This window comes from Budorcas taxicolor, chromosome 11 (assembly GCF_023091745.1).
Source record: "Budorcas taxicolor isolate Tak-1 chromosome 11, Takin1.1, whole genome shotgun sequence".
NCBI lineage: Eukaryota > Metazoa > Chordata > Mammalia > Artiodactyla > Bovidae > Budorcas > Budorcas taxicolor.
This window is the reverse complement of record NC_068920.1, coordinates 78,720,100-78,742,356: the sequence shown is the minus strand read 5'-3', so window position 1 is coordinate 78,742,356 and position 22,257 is coordinate 78,720,100. Positions and strand designations below refer to the sequence as shown.

The window sequence follows — 22,257 nt, the reverse complement described above, 5'->3', positions numbered from 1 at the left end:
CCTTACTAAAAGCAGGTGCAAGTAGCCTCGACAATTTCAGTGAAGCAGAGATCTAACACAGTTACTCCATCAGCAAGTGATAAAGCTTTTGGCTAAAAATGCAAAAATAAAACTTACTGATTAATCTCAAAAACTGAGTACTTTAGTTTACAACTTTTAGCTTCTAACAAAGTACTTGCTCTTAATTCACTTACATAGAAATAAAAAACTGAGACACCTGGTCACAGTACTGCCATGTAGGCTGCCTCGTATCTCCATATACGGTGTTTTTTGGTGGTTTTTTTTTTTTTGGCGGGGGAGGGGTGCAGAGAAGGGTTATGGCAACGGGAATGGTAGCTTGTACTCAAAGCTCCCGATCTCTATAATGTCTTCACTGCTGGAAAGGCAGATCTGCTCCTGGTTTTAAGACTTTTCCTGAAAGGCCCATTTCTGCTTTTATTCTGTTTCTTGGGATGGGAGTCCAGGTCTCTTTATAAAGGCCAAAAGAGCCTTTCAGGTTTCTTGAACATATTGGAAAGAATAGGTGCTGACACAGGGTTCCAAGTTAACAGAGAAATTATAAACTTTCCTGAGTTCCTACCAAACTGATAAATGCAGCGATCTCTGATTCCTGCTGCATGCAAAGAAGAGGGACTTTCTCAGCGATAGAACTTGTTCATCCTTGTATAAGCATGTTATGGGTTGATTAAACACTTCCTGGATAGAAGTTCAATGAAACATTCCATTTCGAACTTTAAAGAGTATAAAGACTGACTCTTCTCTAGATTAAGAAAACTCTGAAGTAGAAGCCAGTGGGCTTCCAGGGTGGCCAGTTTCTGCACCAGAGGAGTTTCTGTACTTACAGGAGGTGCTTCATCCCATTAGAGCCCGAGCTTGGTCAGTCTGCAGACAGACTTCAGGTCTGACTGCATTTCCTCACTGAAATGTAATCCTGTTAAAGGGGGTCCTCCCCCCTCATTAGAGGGTGCACAATCAGGGCTGGCCCCCTGGGCAGAAATCAGAGGCAAAAGCACCTGCTAGTATTCTGCAAGCACCAGTGCCAGTCTCCCTTCCGTGCAAGAGACGTCTTTAAAATAAGAACACAGAACCGAAGCTCAGATAAAGACATGCCACTCAGAAGTTTCCCCCAAGTTAACCAGAACAACTTGAATTTCTATTTACACAGCCAGGGGCCTGGAAAGGATACAGAAGTGAGAGGGGAAAGCTGCCTATGGGATAAGCAAGATGAGATGCTTCCTAGGGTGGAGGGCACGATCTAAACAAACTGAAATCAAACCCTGTTTATTTTTGTCACGACAACTTTAGACCAGTTCCAAAGTTAGTATAGTGCATGACAACCGAATGTTATCCATCTTACACCCTCCAAACAATACACAGAAAAGCATCCTGCCCTCCTTTTGCTCAAATCACTCGGCACTGTCTGTGACCACTGGGGTTGCAAAGCAGGGGCCCCAGGGAGCTAGAGCTCTGAAGAACATGCAGGAAGCACTTGGGTGCCTCCCCTGATAGTAAACACCACATCCTTTGCTTCCAGGAATCACAGTGGATCCTGTACAATGAGTCCCATGGACTCCTCAAATGGGACTAGCCTCTCAGTGCAAACAGAAAAATAAAGGAGCTCCCTCTCTCTTCTGTGCGATGTCCAGAGGCATGGAAGGAAAGTGAAGCTCTGAGGCCTGGGGGCCAGGCACTGCTACCACCCAGCTGCAAAACAAACCTGCAGATACCACGCTGCTTCCACTGGGGTCATGATAAGGTGACTGAGGGCACCATGGGCTATTTAAGCTAGAAGTGTGAAGGATGAAGTATATCACCAAAGTGTTTTCTCAGATAGTTGCGTCCTTCAGAAATTCATCACTGGGATGCGATATCCAGTTTCTCTTGCAGAAAGGTGGGTGCTGTACTTAAAGTGAGATATCAAGAGTCCCTGTGGTGTCTGCCACCTAGGTCAGGTGCACCATGTGTTCAAAGAGCTGTAACTCTGAGCCAATATATTTCCATATCCTCTTTACCATTTTAAGGAGCTTTCACACACTGGGCTTCCTGGTGACTCAAATGGTAAAGAATCTGCCTGCAGTGCAGAAGGTCTGAGTTTGATCTCTGGGTCGGGAAGATCCCCTAGGGAAGGGAATGGCTAACCACTTCAGTATTCTTGCCTGGAGAATTCCATGGACAGAGGAGCCTGGCAGGCTACAGTCCATGGGGTCTCAAAGAGATGGACACGACTGAACAACAAACAGACTTCACATATGTATGGATTGTTCATAATGGTGGCTCAGACAATAAAGAATCTGCCTGCAATGCAGGAGACCCAGGTTCGATTCTTGGATGGGGACGATTCCCTGGGGAAGCGAATGGCTACCCACACCATTATTCTTGCCTGGAAAATCCTATATGGGCTACAGTCCATGGGGTCAGAAAGAAGTCAGACACGATGGAGTGACTAAGCATGCATGCACATATGTATATCACTTAATTTTCACAGAACTTTAGTGAAGTACAGAACAATATTATTATTCTCATCTTACAGATGAGAAAACTGACCTACAGTTATATCTTTTCACCAAGACCTACAGGTAGACTATGCCAGAGATGGGGTCATAACACCTTGGCTTTAAAGTACATTCTCTTCCCAACACTCGGAAGTTTTTAATTTTAGGAAAACATATTGGAGAAATAGCTGTGAAAAGTGTTCCAATGAAGATGCTAGTATTATAACATGATGGCTTAAAAATGCACAACATTTAGTCCTATGGATTGTATATCTTCAGTTCAGTTCAGTCGCTCAGTCGTGTCCGACTCTGCGACCCCATGAATCGCAGCACGCCAGGGCTCCCTCTCCATCACCATCTCCCGGAGTTCACTCAGACTCACGTCCATCAAGTCAGTGATGCCATCCAGCCATCTCATCCTCGGTCGTCCCCTTCTCCGCCTGCCCCCAATCCCTCCCAGCATCACAGTCTTTTCCAATGAGTCAACTCTTCGCATGAGGTGGCCAAAGTACTGGAGCTTCAGCTTTAGCATCATTCCATCCAAAGAACACCCAGGGCTGATCTCCTTCAGAATGGACTGGTTGGATCTCCTTGCAGTCCAAGGGACTCTCAAGAGTCTTCTCCAACACCACAGTTCAAAAGCATCAATTCTTCGGCGCTCGGCCTTCTTCACAGTCCAACTCTCACATCCATACATGACCACAGGAAAAACCATAGCCTTGACTAGACGGACCTTAGTTGGCAAAGTAATGTCTCTGCTTTTGAATATACTGTCTAGGTTGGTCATAACTTTTCTTCCAAGGAGTAAGCATCTTTTAATTTCATGGCTGCAGTCACTATCTGCAGTGATTCTGGAACCCAAAAAAATAAAGTCTGGCACTGTTTCCACTGTTTCCCCATCTGGACGCTGTATTAACTATTTCCTGTTTGGTTCTTGGGCTGAGTTAAATACACAATAATCAATAGATGTTCCAAATAGACAGCATTTATACTTATCTCTAAGAAAAGATACCTAAACAAATAAACATAAATCTAGGCAAAAAAGAATGTAGTATGATAGACTGATATAAAGTGCAGTCATTACCAAGTTGTAAGTCTTGGTAAGTCTCCTTACCAAGGATAAATATTATTAATCATTTGCTAGTTAAGATCACTGTGGAGAGGAAATATAATGACACCAGTACAACTGAGTGCCAAGACAGCTGGACTCCACTTGAAAGCTCCAACTCAAATGTTAATATAAGACATATAAAAACACAAAAGTAGCTAATCTCTAATCAGACAGATGTTTTGATACAACCCACAAGAAAACCACTTTTTCATGTACCATCTATACCAGAACTCATTTTCACAGATCCTTAAAGATACGAGATACTTAAAGACCCTTAAACGATACTGATAACTTGAAGACATGTAATCAGAATATAATTTTGTTCACATCAAATTATGAAATAAGTATGTGTGTGTGTAGACTCACACACAAAAGAAAAATGACTATCCTCCCCAAATAACTAAACATTTGACAAAAACTTAAATGAGAAAGATGCAGTGACTCAGGGATTTCCAGCCAACAAACTTGGCTCTAAATATCTGACCTCATATATTTTATAAAATAACATACAGCTATAAGTAAATAAAAATGCTTGCCAAATGCTAAGTTTCAAGACAATTCAGCAAGTCCCGTACATACGGACGAGTTCCATTCCGAGAGCACATTCGAAGTCTAATCTGTTCATAAGTCCAACAAAGTTAGCCTAGGCAGCCAACTAACACAATCGGCTAAATAGCCTTCCCTGATGGCTTTGCAGGTAAAGAATCCATATGCAATGCAGGAGACACAGGAGACTTGGGTTTGATACCTGGGTTGGGAAGATCCTCTGAAGAAGGAAATGGCAACCCACTTCATTATTCTTGCCTGGGAAATCCCTTGGACAAAGGAGTCTGGTGGGTTACAGTGCATGTGGTGGCAAGAGTCAGACACGACTGAGCAACTAAGCATGCATATAGTACTATACCGTAATGGGTTTATAATACTTCTTACACAAATAACACATACAAAACAGACACAAAGAAACAGAGAAAACATTTTCAATCTTACAGTACACTACCTTCACAAGTACACTACAGTGCCAGCTACATCGCTGCTGCTCGTATGCTTGTTTTTGGACATCCTGGGCTTGAAATGAAGACACTGCACTACTGTACTCTCTACAGTCGTATACAGTCAAGCACACAAGAACACAGCCACTTGCAGAGGGTGCATGAATGTGACAATGTGTGCCAGACACGCAAACTAACCGACGTGACTGAACATGTGAGTGAGTGTTTTCATCTTTGAAAGTTTGCAGCTTCAAGGTTCATATGCTGGGGACTTACTGCATTCTATGCACTGAGTCATACTTATGACTTGGCCCACACTAGAGTTGCTTATTCAGCTCCTCATCTGGTCGGGGGTCGGGGGGGAAACCTGAACATCGACATTTCCAAAGTCATCAGGTATGACGCAGCAGTGATATGGGCTTGAAGACCCCAAACATTAAATGAAGAAAGATCTTCATGATCAATGTAGTGCCCTTTCTTTATATTTTAGAATATTACAGATAATATCTATGGTAATAGATACTGTCAATTTTATAACATTTTATATTACATAATGCAAATATAATAGTTGTGAATATAACATTCAGGAATGACTGTGCTCCTGGACATGGTGCAGATCTGCTGGGTTGCTGACAGAAGATGCTAGTTTGGCCCTTGGCAGAAGCATCACCAACACAGACATCAGAGCAATGGTGACGTGTCAGGACAAGCATCCCCTCAGGCACAGGAAGTGCTGGTGGTACACCACCTGCTGGCCTTTAGCAGTGATGGGATAAAGATATCACTGAAGCACTGAAATAATTTTTTTCTTCAGCAAGTGTCCAAAAAGGCACGTAGCATGTAGTCAGTGATAAGGCCCCAGATGCTACCTTGCAAGTCTGACATGGAGAAGGCATCTGCTGTTTCTAACAAACCATGTGTCAAATCTGCCATCACACATTAAAATTCCCACCAGGCCTTTTATCCCCACCTGAGCTTCATTCAAGTCATCTCTTGATTCTCATTCTCCTTTCTTTAAGCCATCATGACAGTCAAAAAGCCTATGAGAATAAAATCTAAGTTTGTCTGTATTTGTGTAGGAAGCTGGAATAGAAAAAATTCAAGAATCTGAAGATGTTCCATTAAAATGATTGGGTAATTACTACTTAGCTTCTTTCCAGTACAAAGATGAATTCCTTAATGATGGGTATTATAAGTAATTAGACAAAGCTGTTCACTTTTCAAAATTAATCATCAATCCTATTAATTATGTATTACACATTCTATTAAATTAGCACACATAATATGAGGCCTTCACACATTAGAGAGAAGCATTATCATTGCACTTTAGTGACTTGATAATTTATCTGAAAGGAACACCAAACATTTGTAATAATGCTATGTTTAGCAGGATCACCCTTTTCAGTTCTCTTGTGGTAAGAAAAAAGGCTACTTTACAGGATGAAAGCAAGAACACTTTTCTTCAGAGGTTTTATCACTAAAAAAAGAAGTCAGATCAAAGGCAGGTATCCGGTTTTTTAGAAATCTATATTTGATTGATTTGGAAGAAAATGCACCCAGGGAGGTCATCTGCAGCCACGGTGAGCTCAGCGCTGCAGGCTTGGCGGAGGTACACACGACCCCAGGAACAGACTGCCTGGGTTAACACGGAGCTGGGTTCACACTGAGAAAGCCTAGGACAGGAGACAATGAAAGAACTGGTCCTTGGAGCCTGCTGAGAGGCCATCCGGAGCTTTAGGCCATGCAGAATGATGGCCTTCCCACTTTTTCCCTTTGCTTGATGATGTGGATGGGGATGCAGGCTTTGCCAGTGGGGCAGAGCTGATAACTGCCCACAGGCGTGCTACGGCTGCCCAGGCTTGGTGCCCTTACAGAGGGACCATGCTGATGGGAAGCTGACAAGAGAAGTCTGTAGAGGTGAAGGGAGCAAACTGCTGCTGCTGCTAAGTCGCTTCAGTCGTGTCCGACTCTGTGCGACCCCAGAGACGGCTCCCCCGTCCCTGGGATTCTCCAGGCAAGAACACTGGAGTGGGTTGCCATTTCCTTCTCCAATGCATGAAAGTGAAAGTGAGGTTGCTCAGCTGTGTCCAACTCTTAGCAACCCCATGGACTGCAGCCTACCAGGCTCCTCCATCCATGGGATTTTCCAGGCAAGAGTACTGGAGTGGGGTGCCATTGGAGGGTCAGAACATCCTCATATCGCAGTCATGAACTGAATTTGACTTCATATGCTTGAATATTAGCTGGGAGGAAGAATGAAGCCCAATCTGAAAGGCTAATTGCAAGGAAGTATGACGCATACAGCAGAGAAGGCAATGGCGCCCCACTCCAGTACTCTTGCCTGGAAAATCCCATGGGCGGAGGAGACTGGTGGGCTGCAGTCCATGGCGTCGCTGAGGGTCAGACACAACTGAGCGAATTCACTTTCACTTTTCACTTTCATGCATTGGAGAAGGAAATGGCAACCCACTCCAGTGTTCTTGCCTGGAGAATCCCAGGGACGGGGGAGTCTGGCGGGCTGCCGTCTATGGGGTTGCACAGAGTCGGACATGACTGAAGTGGCTTAGCAGCAGCAGTAGCATAATGCATACAGAGGCTCCTAATGACCATTTCAAGGCCTCCCAGATGCCTCAGTGGTAAAGAATCTGCTTGGATTAACAAGCAGGAGAGCTGGGTTCCATCCCTGGGTTGGAGAAGTAGGAAATGGTAACCCACTCCAGTGTTCTTGCCTGTTGGAATCCCATGGACAGAGGAGCCTGGTGGGCTACAGTCCAACACAGGGTTGCAGAGAGTTGGACATGACTTGGCAACTAAATGATAACAACAATGACTATTTCAGAAATAAAACATGTACGTAGCAATTAAGATGAATGTGAGGATAACAGCACACAGTATTACTCATCAGCTGTTAAAGATCCCCAATATGTTCAGCAGAGGATACCTCATAGGTTTATATAATACAGTTATACCTGCATCAATGTGGCTGGGGCAGTGGGGGTGGGGTGGGGGTGGGGTGGGGGTGGGGATTGTTGTAACAGAATCAAAATTTCTACTCTGTCATTATGAGTTTATGTGAACCACAATTTAGTGAAAGTGCTTATAATCTAATTTGAAATCAAAATCACAAATTGAGGCCAAACTGGTATTTTCCTGCCCACACTAAAGAAGAATGTATAGTCTAGATGCAGGAATTGGAATAGGAAAATATGAAAGCAAAAAAAAAAAAGACAAAGAACACAGAATACTAGGATATGCAGGTTCCTTTTCATAAGTATCAATTTGTTAAACTGGTTTTGTGAGACAGTAAAGTGATTTACTACTATCACATGGAAACACATTAATTAGTTGAGCAGCTTACTAATCACATATTCACCAATTAAGCAGCAAAACACAACAGGAACTTTTTTATCTTAAAAAAAAAAAAATTCAGAGCATTTCAACACATGAGAAATTCGCAGCTAGGTTTTTCCTCTGAAGGTTACAGAATTCTCAGGTTTCCTGGGCCCTGGTTTCCAACTATGATCCAAGTACTCCTGGTTGATTTATAAATTGTCTCCTTAGGACAGAAGTTTTGGTATTTCAATATGTTGGTCCTGGCTGTACATTTCCGCCCCCTCTACCAATGCCCTGGTCTGAAATAGTGACCTGGTTACACTTTTCATTCAGATCTTATCAAAGGCTATGCCATTTTTAACAAGATGAATGCCAGTCAACTCTCTGAGAAGATATATAGCAGTAAGCTGGATGGATGCCTTGATACATTTTTGGCATCTGCTTACAAGCTACAAAGCTTACAGGTATTATAGCAGATCTAACATCTCTGTCACTAAGAGGTGAGGCAACCATAGGTCCCCACTGGCTTGGGACACTCCTGGTCTAGAGCCATGGTCCCATCAAAATTATGAACAGTCCCCACTTCACTCACAAAAGCACAGTTTAAAGAATAAACTGGATAGACAGTCACCCTATGAAAAGAACAGAATCCATTTTCACACATTCCCTAACCATGATACTGAGAAAATCAAGCTCTGTAAAATTCCTGAGACCAGAAACTGTGTTTTAAAATCTTTCCATCTCTTGTATACTAATGTGCAGAATAAGCGTTCAAAGGGAGTGACCCCACAGAGTGGCCAGAGGAGCTATCCTGAGAAGCTTGAGTGGTGGCCGGAGGGCACCTGAGCTCCATTTACTGACTCATCTACACAGGCTGCTACAAAGTCCTGTGGACACAGGATTTCTGCTCCTCCTCACGCATTTACCACATATATGCACTGACTTGCCTCTAGAAAGCATGCAAATATCTTCAACAATAAACGCATGATGGCTGCCATTAATACAGCTTGCTTAATTTTTCACCTGCTGACTTTGATTATAGGTTCACAACTGGACTGAGATACGTCATTGTCTTTCACTTGACTTTATGAGTTTTACTTGAGACAGAAGCAATCAGAGAGCGTGAGAGCCTTGGGAGGGATTGTGCTTGTATTAGAGCTGCCAGCTGTCTGAGCCTCACCTTTGGGACTCCAGAACAGCATCTGGCTTGTGTGCATAGGACCAGTTTTGGTATAGATGTCAGGGGCTAATACACGTATGTCCTCTGATCGTAAGATGCATCCCCGTGGGTCACATGAAGGAGAGGGCTCTGACAGTGACATAGGCCTCATTCTGGGTCCCTAAGCCCTCAACACGGACAACCGCATGGTCTAAATAGGATCAATTAAGTGTTAGCAGACAGGGAGAACTGGGAGATTAAATCAGTATCTGGTATTTGGCTGATCTTAAGGTAGTGGCAAGCTTCAGGCACTAAGTGTACTCTGATATGAGTCATGGTGGTTCTGTGTGGACAAAAAGACCACAGTCAATAATAGGGGGAAGGAAGAGAGTTCTAACTCTAATACTGAAAATCCCCAAAAGCCAAAGGAGCCCAGAAGAACCTGACACCACTATAACACTATGATATCCTCAGAAAGCATTTCTGTACTCTCCACACGTTTTACCTCGGGAATACACCTTTCACATCTTTGCTCCTCCTGTTGTGACCTACACTGGGTCTGTGTGGTGTGTCAACCAGAAAAACGGATTTCACAATTACCAACTGATCTACGCATACAGCTGTCAAAAGAGAGTTAGTGGTCTCTGGGCAAGAGAAAGGACTTTTTTTCTTGGTCTTACCTATGCAGTAGGGACAACACTGGCCTTTTCTCAACACAGGTCTTTCACAGGATACAGAAGGGCAAGACTCAGAGTAACAGCTAATGACGCTATCCAGGCACACGCAGCTGGTACACACGTCGGGTTTCCAGGACTCAGCTGCCAGGAATATATCCCCTTCATCGTTTTTGCAGTAACTAGGCACGCTGTCATTGTGGGATGAGGAAGGCTGGAGAGGTTCATCTGCAAAAGTGAACAGAAGGTCAGTAGGGGAAAGAAGATGCTGCAGGGCACCCACTGTGCAACACAGCGAGCTTCACTCTGCCCCACACAAAGCGCGCTCGCCCACGAGGCATTCGTGTATCTCCTTAAAACAGACTCAGGAACGAAAGAGTGTGTCTGACTCGGACCAGGTCTGGGGTTTTTAAGCAAAACAACAGACACAAAAGGTCTGTTGCAGAGATTCTGTTAGTTGTTTGCACAGCATCCATGCTCTCTTTTCCCCTTAGCATAACAAAATCCTGATTTGGGGGACAGGAGGTGGGGTGGCTGAGGACTTGGACCACAAGGTTGATACGTCAGGTGGAACAATCTGCTCCTTCCTTTTCTAGCCTCCCGCACAACTAGGGACGGCTGTGTCACTAAGCTGTGGCTAATGGATTTACTGGTAATCAGGGGACCTGGGGAAGCTTTCGCGTCCCTCTTTTTCTTAAATATTTTTATTTTTGTGTTTGTGGCCACATCATGTGGTATGTGAGATCTTAGTTCCTCAACCAAGGACTGAACCTGAGCCCCCCTGCAGTGGGAGTGGGGTCTTAACCAATGGACCATGAGGGAAGTCCCAGCTGCCCCTTCCTTAAAAGAAGGGCAGACGTAAAGCGATCCTTAACCTTCCAGCCTTGACTATGAGCCTGTGGCCTGTAGCTGTAATATCCTTCTCATACCTGTAAAAGAGAGGCCTTGCTATCACTAAGATACTAAATCAAAGTGGTCAACATCTGGCTCCAAGCTTCCCATAATGCATGGAAAAGAAACCTCTACTTGTTTAAAAACTGAGCTGGGTTTTCTCCTATTTGCAGCCCCATGCAGTCCTAGCCAACCAACACCCAAACAGACTTCTAAACCTCATGTGACGGTTCAGTGTTCAGGCATTCACATAAATGGCTAAAAGGTGATGTGGAATGTAGTAACTCCTGAGGACGTACCTACAGAGAAACTAGCTGCAAGTCTTGTATGTTTTCCCTATGTACAGACAGACCAGAGGGTCTCGAAATCTTGCAACAACTTAACAGAAAAGAACGTTGCCAGAAAACCCCGGATATCTCTTTGGGTCTCAGCATTCACTGAAATGACTTGAGAATTGTTAACTCAAGCAGAAAGCTGATGGGCTATAACAAAGCAAAGTACAAGTTGGTGAGGTTCCTGGTTGAGTAATGTCACCGACAAGAGAGCACTTTTAACCACTTCTGCACTTGAGAGTCTAGACGAGACAGGATGGTTCCACCCAGCAATTCTTGAAGAGAATCCCATTTTCTCAGTGGACACAGGGACAGAAGTATCATCTGTTCTTCTCAGAATCAACTTTATTAAGTCTGCTCTGTAATAAACATGTAGTGATCACAGTCTTGTAGAAGCTCTCGGTGTTCCACTTTCTGTTCCCCTCATGAATACACTCTCCAGCAACAAGTTTGGCTGGATAAGGAGAGTCTCTATGAGAAGTGGGGTAGCTGCTTTGTTTGGGGCTCTGAGACCAAATTGTGTAACTGTATCTCCTACTGTCAGTCCTGAAGGCAGTGACAGAGAAAGAACAGCCACTGGTTTCCACTGCTGCGAAAGTGTTCCAGGTCCAGTTTTAGGAAAACTGGATCACATGCATGTGACTTAAAGATGGGACTGCTTTCTCAGGGACCTTTTCTGGGTCATCCATGTTGAGGGCTAAGTTCTCTTTAAGGGACTGACTGCCGTTAAATTTTGATTTGGCTGGCAATCAGGGCAACTCACACTAGTCTACATGAGGTTCGGCAGGCGGGCATGAGGTTTCTGTGGGTTATGACAGCTTAGCTCTTGCAAGCAACACCCAACCTGGTATCTGAAAACTCAGAAGAGGAAGCAGTGATGAAGTCATGAACTAGCAGCTGAAACGAATATCCTACAGTCTGGAGGGGACCTCAGGGGACACAGCGGTGTGCCCGCAAAGCTGGAGTGAGACCTGCAAGCTGAGATGAAGCGTCTGCCCCAAGGGCAGGAGACTACGTGAACCCTGATGAAGCTGTCATCTGGTATCTTGCCCACGGTATCTTCCTTTGTTGGGCATCTTTCCATTTTTAGGAAGAAAGGAGAACCCCTCCTTATACCTCTGATCCCAAATATTAACAAGTTACTGACTACAGATATATAAGTATGTTTTCTGTGACCCAAATATTATTGACTGGAGATGTTTCAATATTCGCTTACATAACAAATTGCTGGCCATAGGCGTTAGTGTCTACAAAAATCCCCCAGTCAATAGTGTGTTAACTTATTCTGTTTTTTTACCAGTTCTTTCACTGGCGTTCATTCATTCTTTTTATTTCTATTCCAGCTCCCTCTCTCTTCTGTGCTATGCTTCTCTGCAACTTTAAAATATCAAAAATGAAAGAGAATTTTAAAAGCGTGAAAAAGAAAGAAGCGCTCTTCTATTTTCTCCCTTTATCGTCACCCACAGGGATGCTCAATCTTTCTTCATGAGTCCACTTCTAGACCTTGTTCTAAGCCAGGCCAGATGAGACTGTAAGTTAAGGACAGAGGGACGGACAAAGCATCCAAGGCGACCCAATCACTACAGGGATGCAATTCTTCTAGTTTCATTACCTATATATCATTTTGGGGCAATATTACAATAAAAGTATCCTAAGACTGGGCTTCCCAGGCGGCAGCAGTGGTTAACAATCCACTTGCCAATGCAGGAGATGTTACAGATGAGGTTTGATCTCTTGAGTCAGGAAGACCCCTGGAGGAGGGTATGGCAACCCCCTCCAGTATTCTTGCCCAGAGAATCCCAGGGAGAGAGGAGCCTGGAGAGCTACAGTCTGCATGGTCGCAAACAGTCGGACACAACTGAAGTGACTCAGCAGGACATGATCCTAAGATTAGAGAAGGCATTCTTCTAGATGTGAAGTACTCCATTGATCAGTGTTGCTGTCGACCTTCACTGGGAGGTGAAGAAAGCGATGGTTTGAATTTTAAGACTTTTTATCACTGCAACACAACTATGAATGGAAAGTTCTGAAAGCTCAATGATGGGGTAGGTGACTGATTTGAAAATATAAGATCATTCCAGGGACATGCTTATTCACAGATGTTAAGTGTAGCCTTTGGAATACTGAGCTAGGAAACAAAGGCTTAACATTTACGATAAAGGCTATCATTGAAGTATCCCTCAAGTTATATGCAATGAAAGGAAGAGTCACCTAGGCATACGTTAATAAAGGAGAGGTCAAAGCCAGGTATACAGGGGGTACTTCTTCCCATTTCCTGGTAGAATCGGCAGGGCCTCTGCTCATGTGCACTGACCTTGAGGCCTGGCTCTAAGAAATCAGTCCTTAGCACACAAAGGAGTCCCACTTCTAGGGACCTCTTGTTCTTTGCCTGGGCTGAACCTGAGTCCAGTCAGAGGTTAAATCTGGGCCAGTGGTCGTGGAGATGTCCTGTCCCCTAAACCAACCTCTGTATTTCTTCTCAGATCCTAAGATGGGCAGCAACTGAGGTACTTCTCACTTTAGCTAAAGCTTCCTAGGTTACATGTGCTTTTTAAACTTATTTTTTTTTAAAATATTTATTTATTTGGCTACACTTGAAAGTAGTTGTGGCATCTGGGAGCTAGTTCACTGACCGGGGAGGAACCTGGGCCCCCTGCATTTGGAGCATGGAGTCTTGGCCACTGGATCACCAGGGAAGTTCCTACATGTGCTTTTTTTCAAATGCTTTCCTTTCCAGGCACTTCTCTCACTCTGTCGTGATTTACTTAAAGGTGGAATACTAGACCGTTCAGCTCTTCTGGATTATTGCTTCATAAGACAGGAGTTGTGTCTGTTCTCATCAATCCCAGGATCCCCATGGCTCAATTCAGGCAGTCCCTAAGCACTTGTAAAATGAAGCTATAAATGGATTTAACTTCATGATTACCATTGAAAAGACTACTCAAAGTAGTTTTCATCAGGAGGATGGGAATAGTCATGGTCATACATTAAGACAGAAACATTAGGAGGGTTTGTATCCAAGTAAAAGAGTTATGTTATATAATATAGCAGAGACTAGGGTATATAGGGTAAACAATCCGCCTGCAATGCAGGAGACCCAAGTTTGATCCCTAGGTCAGGAAGAATCCCTGGAGAAGGGAATGGCTACCTACTCCAGTATTCTTGCCTGGAGAATTCCATGGACAGAAGAACCTGGTGGGCTAAGTCCATGGGGTCGCAAAGAGTTGGACACGACTAAGCGACTAACACTGTCATTTCCAGGGTATGTCCTAACAACATAACACATCTGAACTATTATACTAGAAAAGATGTCACACTAACTAAGCTTTTCAGATTAACATGGTTGAAAATTACACCAAAGACTCGGTACTAAGATACTACCTAAGCAGCAGGGCATGATGAAAACAACAAAAATGTGGCTATCCCTACAATTTCATCTGATGCAATTAAAAATATCATCAGTGTGAACCCAGGAAGATTTTGGACATCAACTACGCTGGTTATATAATGACAGAATAATAGATTCCAGTTGGTTGACTAGACAATCCAATGTAAAGAAACTAATCAAATCCAAGGGTGTATGTTTTACTGAGCAGAAATGCTCTAAGAATATACATTTAGAAAATAAATGATTATTGATTTAAGTTGAAAAGATAAAAGACTGAGCAACAGCAAAGCAACACTAGTGCGCTAGCTACTTGGTAATGATACATATACAAACTAAGTACCTTCTGGAAAAAAGTTATATATTCTGGTATTAATTAGAATTGCTACCTTAGTTGCAAGATCAGCAACTTATGTTTAAAAAGTCTGACAAAATTTCATTGTATTTGTTACATGACTATAAATTCATCTGCTAAGGGCAGATTATCTGAGGACTGGAAAAAAAAAAAGAAAACAATAGTGCTCTCTGTGCATATGCAGTGCTGGTCGTTGAATACTTTCGGATCTTCACCACTGCAGATTTGAAAATGTGGGTGTTATGCATATTTTAGCAATTCTTCTGTTTAACAATGTATCTTCATCAAACACATATATCTTACATTTTTCAAAGAATTTAATTTACATTCTTTTATCAATAATCGCTCTTCACATTTTGTAATGACAAACATGACTTTTCACAATAGCAAAATCATTTGGAATAATTTGGTGCCTCAGGACACTCTTGAGTCTGAGATTTAGGGTTAAGGGTAAAAAAAGGTAAAAAGAAACAATTTTCTGTTACTGTTTAAAGTCACCTCTGGTGCAAAGCATACTGATGGCATAAACATGTGATCGACAGAAGGGAGTGGATTTAGGAAGCCGGCTGCCTGGGTCACTCCTGTCTGGGATGCTGGTGACTGGGCCTGGCACGTTACCCCATGGGGCTCCACTCGGCCCACTGGTCTTGCAGGATGGCGAGGCTCGGGCTGTAGCCCCGGCCCTCCCTGCCCAGGGCCTCCCCGAGATGCAGCGCCGGTTACCTGGGCACTGTGGGCAGCAGGAGTCCTGGGTGCGTGTGGGGTTCTGGCAGAGCAGCGGTGGGCACACCTCCGTCTCACACAGTACCCGCCCGCTGTGGCAAGTGCACTGGGTGCAGGTGTCAATGTGCCACGTTTCTCCCTCCACAAAGTACTCTCCCCCAGGGGCGTGGCAAACGGAGGGCGTGCTGAGCTCTGGCTTCTGCACCACGAAGTCATCTGCGGAACGAGAAGATCCAAACACAGGAAATGACCCGGCTGCAGTCTCACCAGCTTGGGAAGAGCCCGGTGCTGTGGGCTTTGAGGGACAGAGGAGACGAACTGGTGGCTCCTACCCAGAGGACAGGGGAGAAAACATTCCATGCACAGAAATATAAGGCAGAAGGGCTATTCTTCAGAAATGGTTCAAGCCTGTCAACATGGAATGACAGAATCTGTCGAGACAATTAAATTACAGGGACTCTCACTGCTGAAGGAAACAGGAGCCTCTTAGGGGATGTCTGTGAATGAATAGGATTGTCTAGAATAAATATCTCTCACTAACTGAATGCTCACTACGGTCCAGTTTCCATGTTTAGCACTTTACATGTGTTACTTCGTTTATTCCTTACACCAGCTGTGTGAACAGGTACTGTTATCCTATTTTACTTGTGACACAACTGAGAACTCAGAATATTAAGGGGAGACAAGGCATTTCAACCTAAGTTTACGCTTCTTTTCATCATGAATATGCCTACAGATTAAACAGAATTGCCAACTGATTTGTGCTTCATCCTCTTCATTATCTCTGGGGCCCTGAGTCCTTTTAGGCTCAGAAATAAGTCCTGCTGTTAAGCAGGACATACCCCACTATAGACCAGCTGTCAGCCCAGTGAGCAGGAATGCTTTTTCAGAATTTACAGCGTGAAACCTCACCTGAGACTAAACATTTGGTGATATGATCAAGAGAGGTAAATGCTCAGAGGTTGATGGCAAGTATGAGCTCTTTTTCCCCAGTGGAGGGGGGATTTGGAGCTCCTGGTGAGATGATAATGATAGAGAGGGAATTTAATGCTGAAAATGTCTCAAGAGGCACTGGGAGTTGCCCTGAAGTTGTGCTGGGGAAATGAGAAGTATGAAGATATTAACCGTGTTCATATCATCCAAACACAACAGGCGTTTCAAGAAGGTGCTGACAGTGGGGAACCCTGCGGAGCAGCCGTCTGCAGACACTGCGGCGGGCTCATGCCTGGAGCTCAGCAGAAATCGGGCCCCAGAAGAACTACCCTGTTTGTGCAGAGATACTCAGAGCTGACATCTCCTAAGAACTCATGGGCTGTGTCTTTCAAAGCAGTGTTCAGCCTGAGAGTTAGCAATACTGAGGAGATAAAGTGGTGTGGGCTCCGGTCCAGCTAAGAAGGTAACTTTTAAGACAGCGTTGTCTCCAGGGAGCTAGTAAAGACTGGAACGTTGACCAAGTGTACATACCACAGAAAACTGACATCAGCCAACTCTTATGTGCATAAACAACTCGGCCAGACATTCTAGTATATGAGGGAAGTAGAGAGGAAGATAATTAGAATAAAAATTGGGCTGGTATGAGATAAAAGTACATTTCTCATGGCTTACAGGAAAAGATAAAATTGTTCCAAAGAGTATCACTGCACTAATGTTGGAGAGAGGCTCCCTTTGGAAAGGACTTGCAGAGGGTTGAGAATTGCTGCCCTTTTAAATGTGGACGACTAGGGAAAATGGTCAGATGAAAAATGACATGTGTCTGCAGGTGCCTTACTCTGTGATTTCCTTTGCTATATACATCCATGTGCCTCAAGGCAAAACATGAGTGACCAGATGTGATAGAAAAACTCAAAGGTAGAAAAAAGTAAAAGGGAGAAGGTAAGAGAGATAGGGGAAAAAATCTGAGAAACCGTATCATCTAGTGAATCTTCTATCATAAGAGTTCAGAGGTTGCTCACTTATCTCAGAAGGAAAAATAGCTGATCTTTGAATAGAAGATAGGAGAAAATACTCTTTAAAGTAGGAGTAGGAGCCCGTGAATGTATCAGTGCTGGGGTATCTATTCAGAAAGATCCATACATGGCAACTTACTAAAGATTTTTGGAAGAAAACATACCTACTCATCTATATATGTCAATACCTATATGTTTTTGTATGTGCATATCTAGCTAGTCACTCATCCATAATTACACACCAATAATTCTGTGTATGTTTGCATAAGAACTTCTCATCTCTCTGTAATAGAGAAAACTACATTTGGTTTCACTGACTTTCCATGCTCAAGTCAGTCATCTGGTCTCAGTAATATCTTTGCATTTCCACCAGTTAAGAGTTCTTCACTGAGTACCAAGTTTAGCAAAGACCCAGATGCAGGCCACACTCTACACTCTCATGCTCATAGCTAAAGCATGGGGGTCTTCACTGGAATAAATGAGTTTTCTTTCCCGTAAGAGTCAAATCAGTTCTGTCTCATTAGATTTGTTCATTTATCTTCTGTTTCAGTAGACGCTGCTGGTTTTTCATATTTAACTAGCAAAACATGAACCAGGAAAGTTTTGATACACAGCACATCTGGCTTAACCAGGGGAAACAAAAGAAACTTTGTCATCTGGCCCACTAGTAAAGGGGCAGGAAGGCTGCCTAGAACTTTCCTTAGTTATCAAGGTACGTAGAATCTCAGGGCTGAAAAGGACTTCCAGCGCCCCTCTGCCCACTCCCACCCTGGCAGGCAAAGCAGGTGCAGACCAAAGTGCTAGTGTGTGGTACCTTCCCTCCCAGGCTGAGCCTGCGTCGCTGTCAATGGCCCAGGTCTCAGGTTCTTGAGTGTACCTACTGCACAGGCAGAGAGAGATACAGAACCAGGACTGACCAGGGGAAATACCATCACTACTCCAAACAGTACATTTCAACTTTAAAAGAAATCTGATGCAAGACTCAGGAGACTTCATATCTCTCTGATGTACTATTTTACTTTGGTTAAGAGAGTTAATCTTTGTGTCTGAAAATCTGCCTGAGTTTATTTTTCCCTAACTCAGCGGCCTCCACTTAGTGGAAGAATTAATAAATATAAAACCGTGCTGAGCTCTCTGCTTGTAAGGCACTAGATGAGGTATTATCGTAATAATTACTGTTATGGACAACCATAATTTGGAGCACTGTGAATTATAAATCAGTTCTACTAACTTATCTTGATCAGCATTATTATAATTTTAAATGTTTTGGATATGTGATCACTCTAAACATCTCCATTTGCCAAAAATGCCATATATCTTATCAGTTAGGAATAAAAAAAGCAATAGCCACAGACTTCAGTAATTCTCTCCCTCTCAATTATTACTTTATAAATAAGAAACTTTCATGGAATAAAATCAACACCAAGCCCCTCCAATAAACTAACACATTCAGCCTCAATACACTATCCATAAAGTGGAGGGCTGGAGTTTTAAGTCAGGCAAATTTGGCCTTGGAATGAGGAATGAAGCAGGGCAAAGACTAATAGTTTTGCCGAGAAAATGCACTGGTCATAGCAAACACCCTCTTCCAACAACATAGGAGAAGACTCTACACATGGACATCACCAGATGGTCAACACCAAAATCAGATTGATTATATTCTTTGCAGCCAAAGATGGAGAAGCTCTATACAGTCAACAAAAACAAGACCAGGAGCTGACTGTGGCTCAGATCATGAACTCCTTATTACCAAATTCAGACTGAAATTGAAGAAAGTAGGGAAAACCGCTAGACAATTCAGGTATGACCTAAATCAAATCCCTTATGATTATACAGTGGAAGTGAGAAATAGATTTAAGGGCCTAGAGCTGATAGATAGAGTGCCTGATGAACTATGGATGGAGGTTCGTGACATTGTACAGGAGACAGGGATCAGGACCATCCCCATGGAAAAGAAATGCAAAAAAGCAAAATGGCTGTCTGGGGAGGCCTTACAAATAGCTGTGAAGAGAAGAGAGGCGAAAAGCAAAGGAGAAAAGGAAAGATATAGGCATCTAAATGCAGAGTTCCAAAGAATAGCAAGGAGAGATAAGAAAGCCTTCTTCAGTGATCAATGCAAAGAAACAGAGGAAAACAATAGATTGGGAAAGACTAGAGATCTCTTCAAGAAAATTAGAGATACCAAGGAAACATTTCATGCAAAGATGGGCTCGATAAAGGACAGAAATGGTATGCGCCTAACAGAAGCAGAAGATATTAAGAAGAGGGGGCAAGAATACAAAGAAGAACTGTACAAAAAAGATCTTCAAGACCAAGATAGCCATGATGATGTGATCACTAATCTAGAACCAGACATCTTGGAATGTGAAGTCAAGTGGGCCTTAGAAAGCGTCACTACGAACAAAACTAGTGGAGGTGATGGAATTCCAGTTGAGCTGTTTCAAATCCTGAAAGATGATGCTGTGAAAGTGCTGCACTCAATATGCCAGCATATTTGGAAAACTCAGCAGTGGCCACAGGACTGGAAAAGGTCAGTTTTCATTCCAATTCCAAAGAAAGGCAATGCCAAAGAATGCTCAAACTACCGCACAATTGCACTCATCTCACATGCTAGTAAAGTAATGCTCAAAATTCTCCAAGCCAGGCTTTAGCAATATGTGAACCGTGAACTCCCTGACATTCAAGCTGGTTTTAGAAAAGGCAGGAGAACCAGAGATCAAATTGCCACTATCCGCTGGATCATGGAAAAAGCAAGAGAGTTCCAGAAAAACATCTATTTCTGCTTTATTGACTCTGCCAAAGCCTTGGACTGTGTGGATCACAATAAACTGTGGAAAATTCTGAAAGAGATGGGAATACCAGACCACCTGACCTGCCTCTTGAGAAATCTGTATGCAGGTCAGGAAGCAACAGTTAGAACTGGACATGGAACAACAGATTGGTTCCAAATAGGAAAAGTAGTACGTCATGGCTGTATATCGTCACCCTGCTTCTTTAACTTCTATGCAGAGTACATCACGAGAAATGCTGGGCTGGAAGAAACACAAGCTGGAATCAAGATTGCCGGGAGAAATATCAATAACCTCAGATATGCAGATGACACCACCCTTATGGCAGAAAGTGAGGAGGAGCTAAAAAGCCTCTTGATGAAAGTGAAAGAGGAGAGTGAAAAAGTTGGCCTAAAGCTCAACATTCAGAAAACGAAGATCACGGCATCCAGTCCCATCACTTCATGGGAAATAGATGGGGAAACAGTGGAAATGGTGTCAGACTTTATTTTTTGGGGCTCCAAAATCACTGCAGATAGTGACTGCAGCCATGAACTTAAAAGACGCTTACTCCTTGGAAGAAAAGTTATGACCAACCTAGATAGCATGTTCAAAAGCAGAGACATTACTTTGCCGACTAAGATCCGTCTAGTCAAGGCTATGGTTTTTCGTGTGGTCATGTATGGATGTGAGAGTTGGACTGTGAAGAAGGCTGAGCGCCGAAGAATTGATGCATTTGAACTGTGGTGTTGGAGAAGACTCTTGAGAGTCCCTTAGACTGCAAGGAGATCCAACCAGTCCATTCTGAAGGAGATCAGTCCTGGGATTTCTTTGGAAGGAATGATGCTAAAGCTGAAACTCCAGTACTTTGGCCACCTCATGAGAAGAGTTGACTCACTGGAAAAAAGTCTGATGCTGGGAGGGATTGGGGACAGGAGGAGAAGGGGACAACAGAGGACAAGATGGCTGGATGGCATCACCGACTCAATGGACGTGAATCTGAGTGAACTCCGGGAGTTGGTGTTGGACAGGGAGGCCTGGCGTGCTGTGATTCATGGGGTCGCAAAGAGTCGGACACGACTGAGCAACTGAACTGAACTGAACTGAACTGAAGCCCACAAACCTTTATACAAATGGAGTTCAAAGACCAATCAGTAAAACAGAGTTCAAACCTTCAAAATTTAGGGGAGTGCTTTTAGAGCTCTAGAATAGTCTAGTGGTTTCTGGCTAATCATCTATCATGCCCTGTTGATGCTTGTGGCTACTGCTGATGAAAACCAGAGAGTTGAAGTGTGTTCCAGGGGTCGTCCCCTGTACTCCCCACAGAGTTAGAGAGGTGATGAGGCTCTAGGAGGCGGAAGTCGCTTGCTTAGGGAGCGAACGACATCAGCCAGCCTTTACCTGAGCATGACGGGCAGCACCGTCCCGGGTGAATGGTGGGGTTGCCACAGGCAGGCACGGGGCAGGTGATCAGAGCGCACATCTCCCGTCCGCTGTGACAGTAGCATTCCCGACACCCATCATGCCAGCTCTCCTCATTTTTATGATGGTGGCCATCCATGGACAGACATGTGCCTGACAGGACGGGTGGCCCGGCGGAGGCAGAGACCTCTGGACAGACAGAAGGCAGCCTGGTAAAGAAGCAGCTACTGCACAGGAGAAACAGCCCACAGTGTCTCTACAGGCAATGCTACCCAGTCATCGAAACATCCCGTCTACATAGCACAGCTTGTGATACGGGAAAGGATCATGAAAAGAATTCATGTAAATACACCCTCAACTTTGAAAAATGGGAGAAAAAACCCCTTACAAATCCGCGTCTCTCCTACTGGAAGGCTTATGACTGAATTTTCCTTCTTTCATTCTACATTCTCTTATGTGCTCAGCCTGTCCAACTCAGCCTGTCCCGCCAGGCTCCTCTATCCATGGGATTTTCTACAACCAAGTGAGGTGGGCAGTGGGGGCTACAATCCGCGGAGTTGCAAGAGATGGTTCCCTAGAGAGTGATGGTGTTGTCAGAGCAGACAATGACTAGCGAAACTGTTTCCCTGACAGGCTGTCTTCTTCCTGGTTTCTGGGGAAAGGGCACGCTCTGGCAC

At 43.8% G+C, this 22,257-nt stretch overlaps 1 protein-coding gene across 1 annotated transcript in view; it reads right to left on the bottom strand.

Annotated features, from left to right (window-relative positions):
- CRIM1 (cysteine rich transmembrane BMP regulator 1) overlaps positions 1-22,257 on the bottom strand; it is a 208,396-nt gene that overhangs the window by 23,002 nt on the left and 163,137 nt on the right. The window contains exons 11-13 of the mRNA XM_052648451.1: positions 21,560-21,769; positions 15,445-15,660; positions 9,765-9,986 (exon numbers count right to left, since the gene is read on the bottom strand). Of these exons, the coding sequence (XP_052504411.1) occupies positions 9,765-9,986; positions 15,445-15,660; positions 21,560-21,769 (648 nt within the window). The remainder of the gene's footprint in view (positions 1-9,764; positions 9,987-15,444; positions 15,661-21,559; positions 21,770-22,257) is intronic.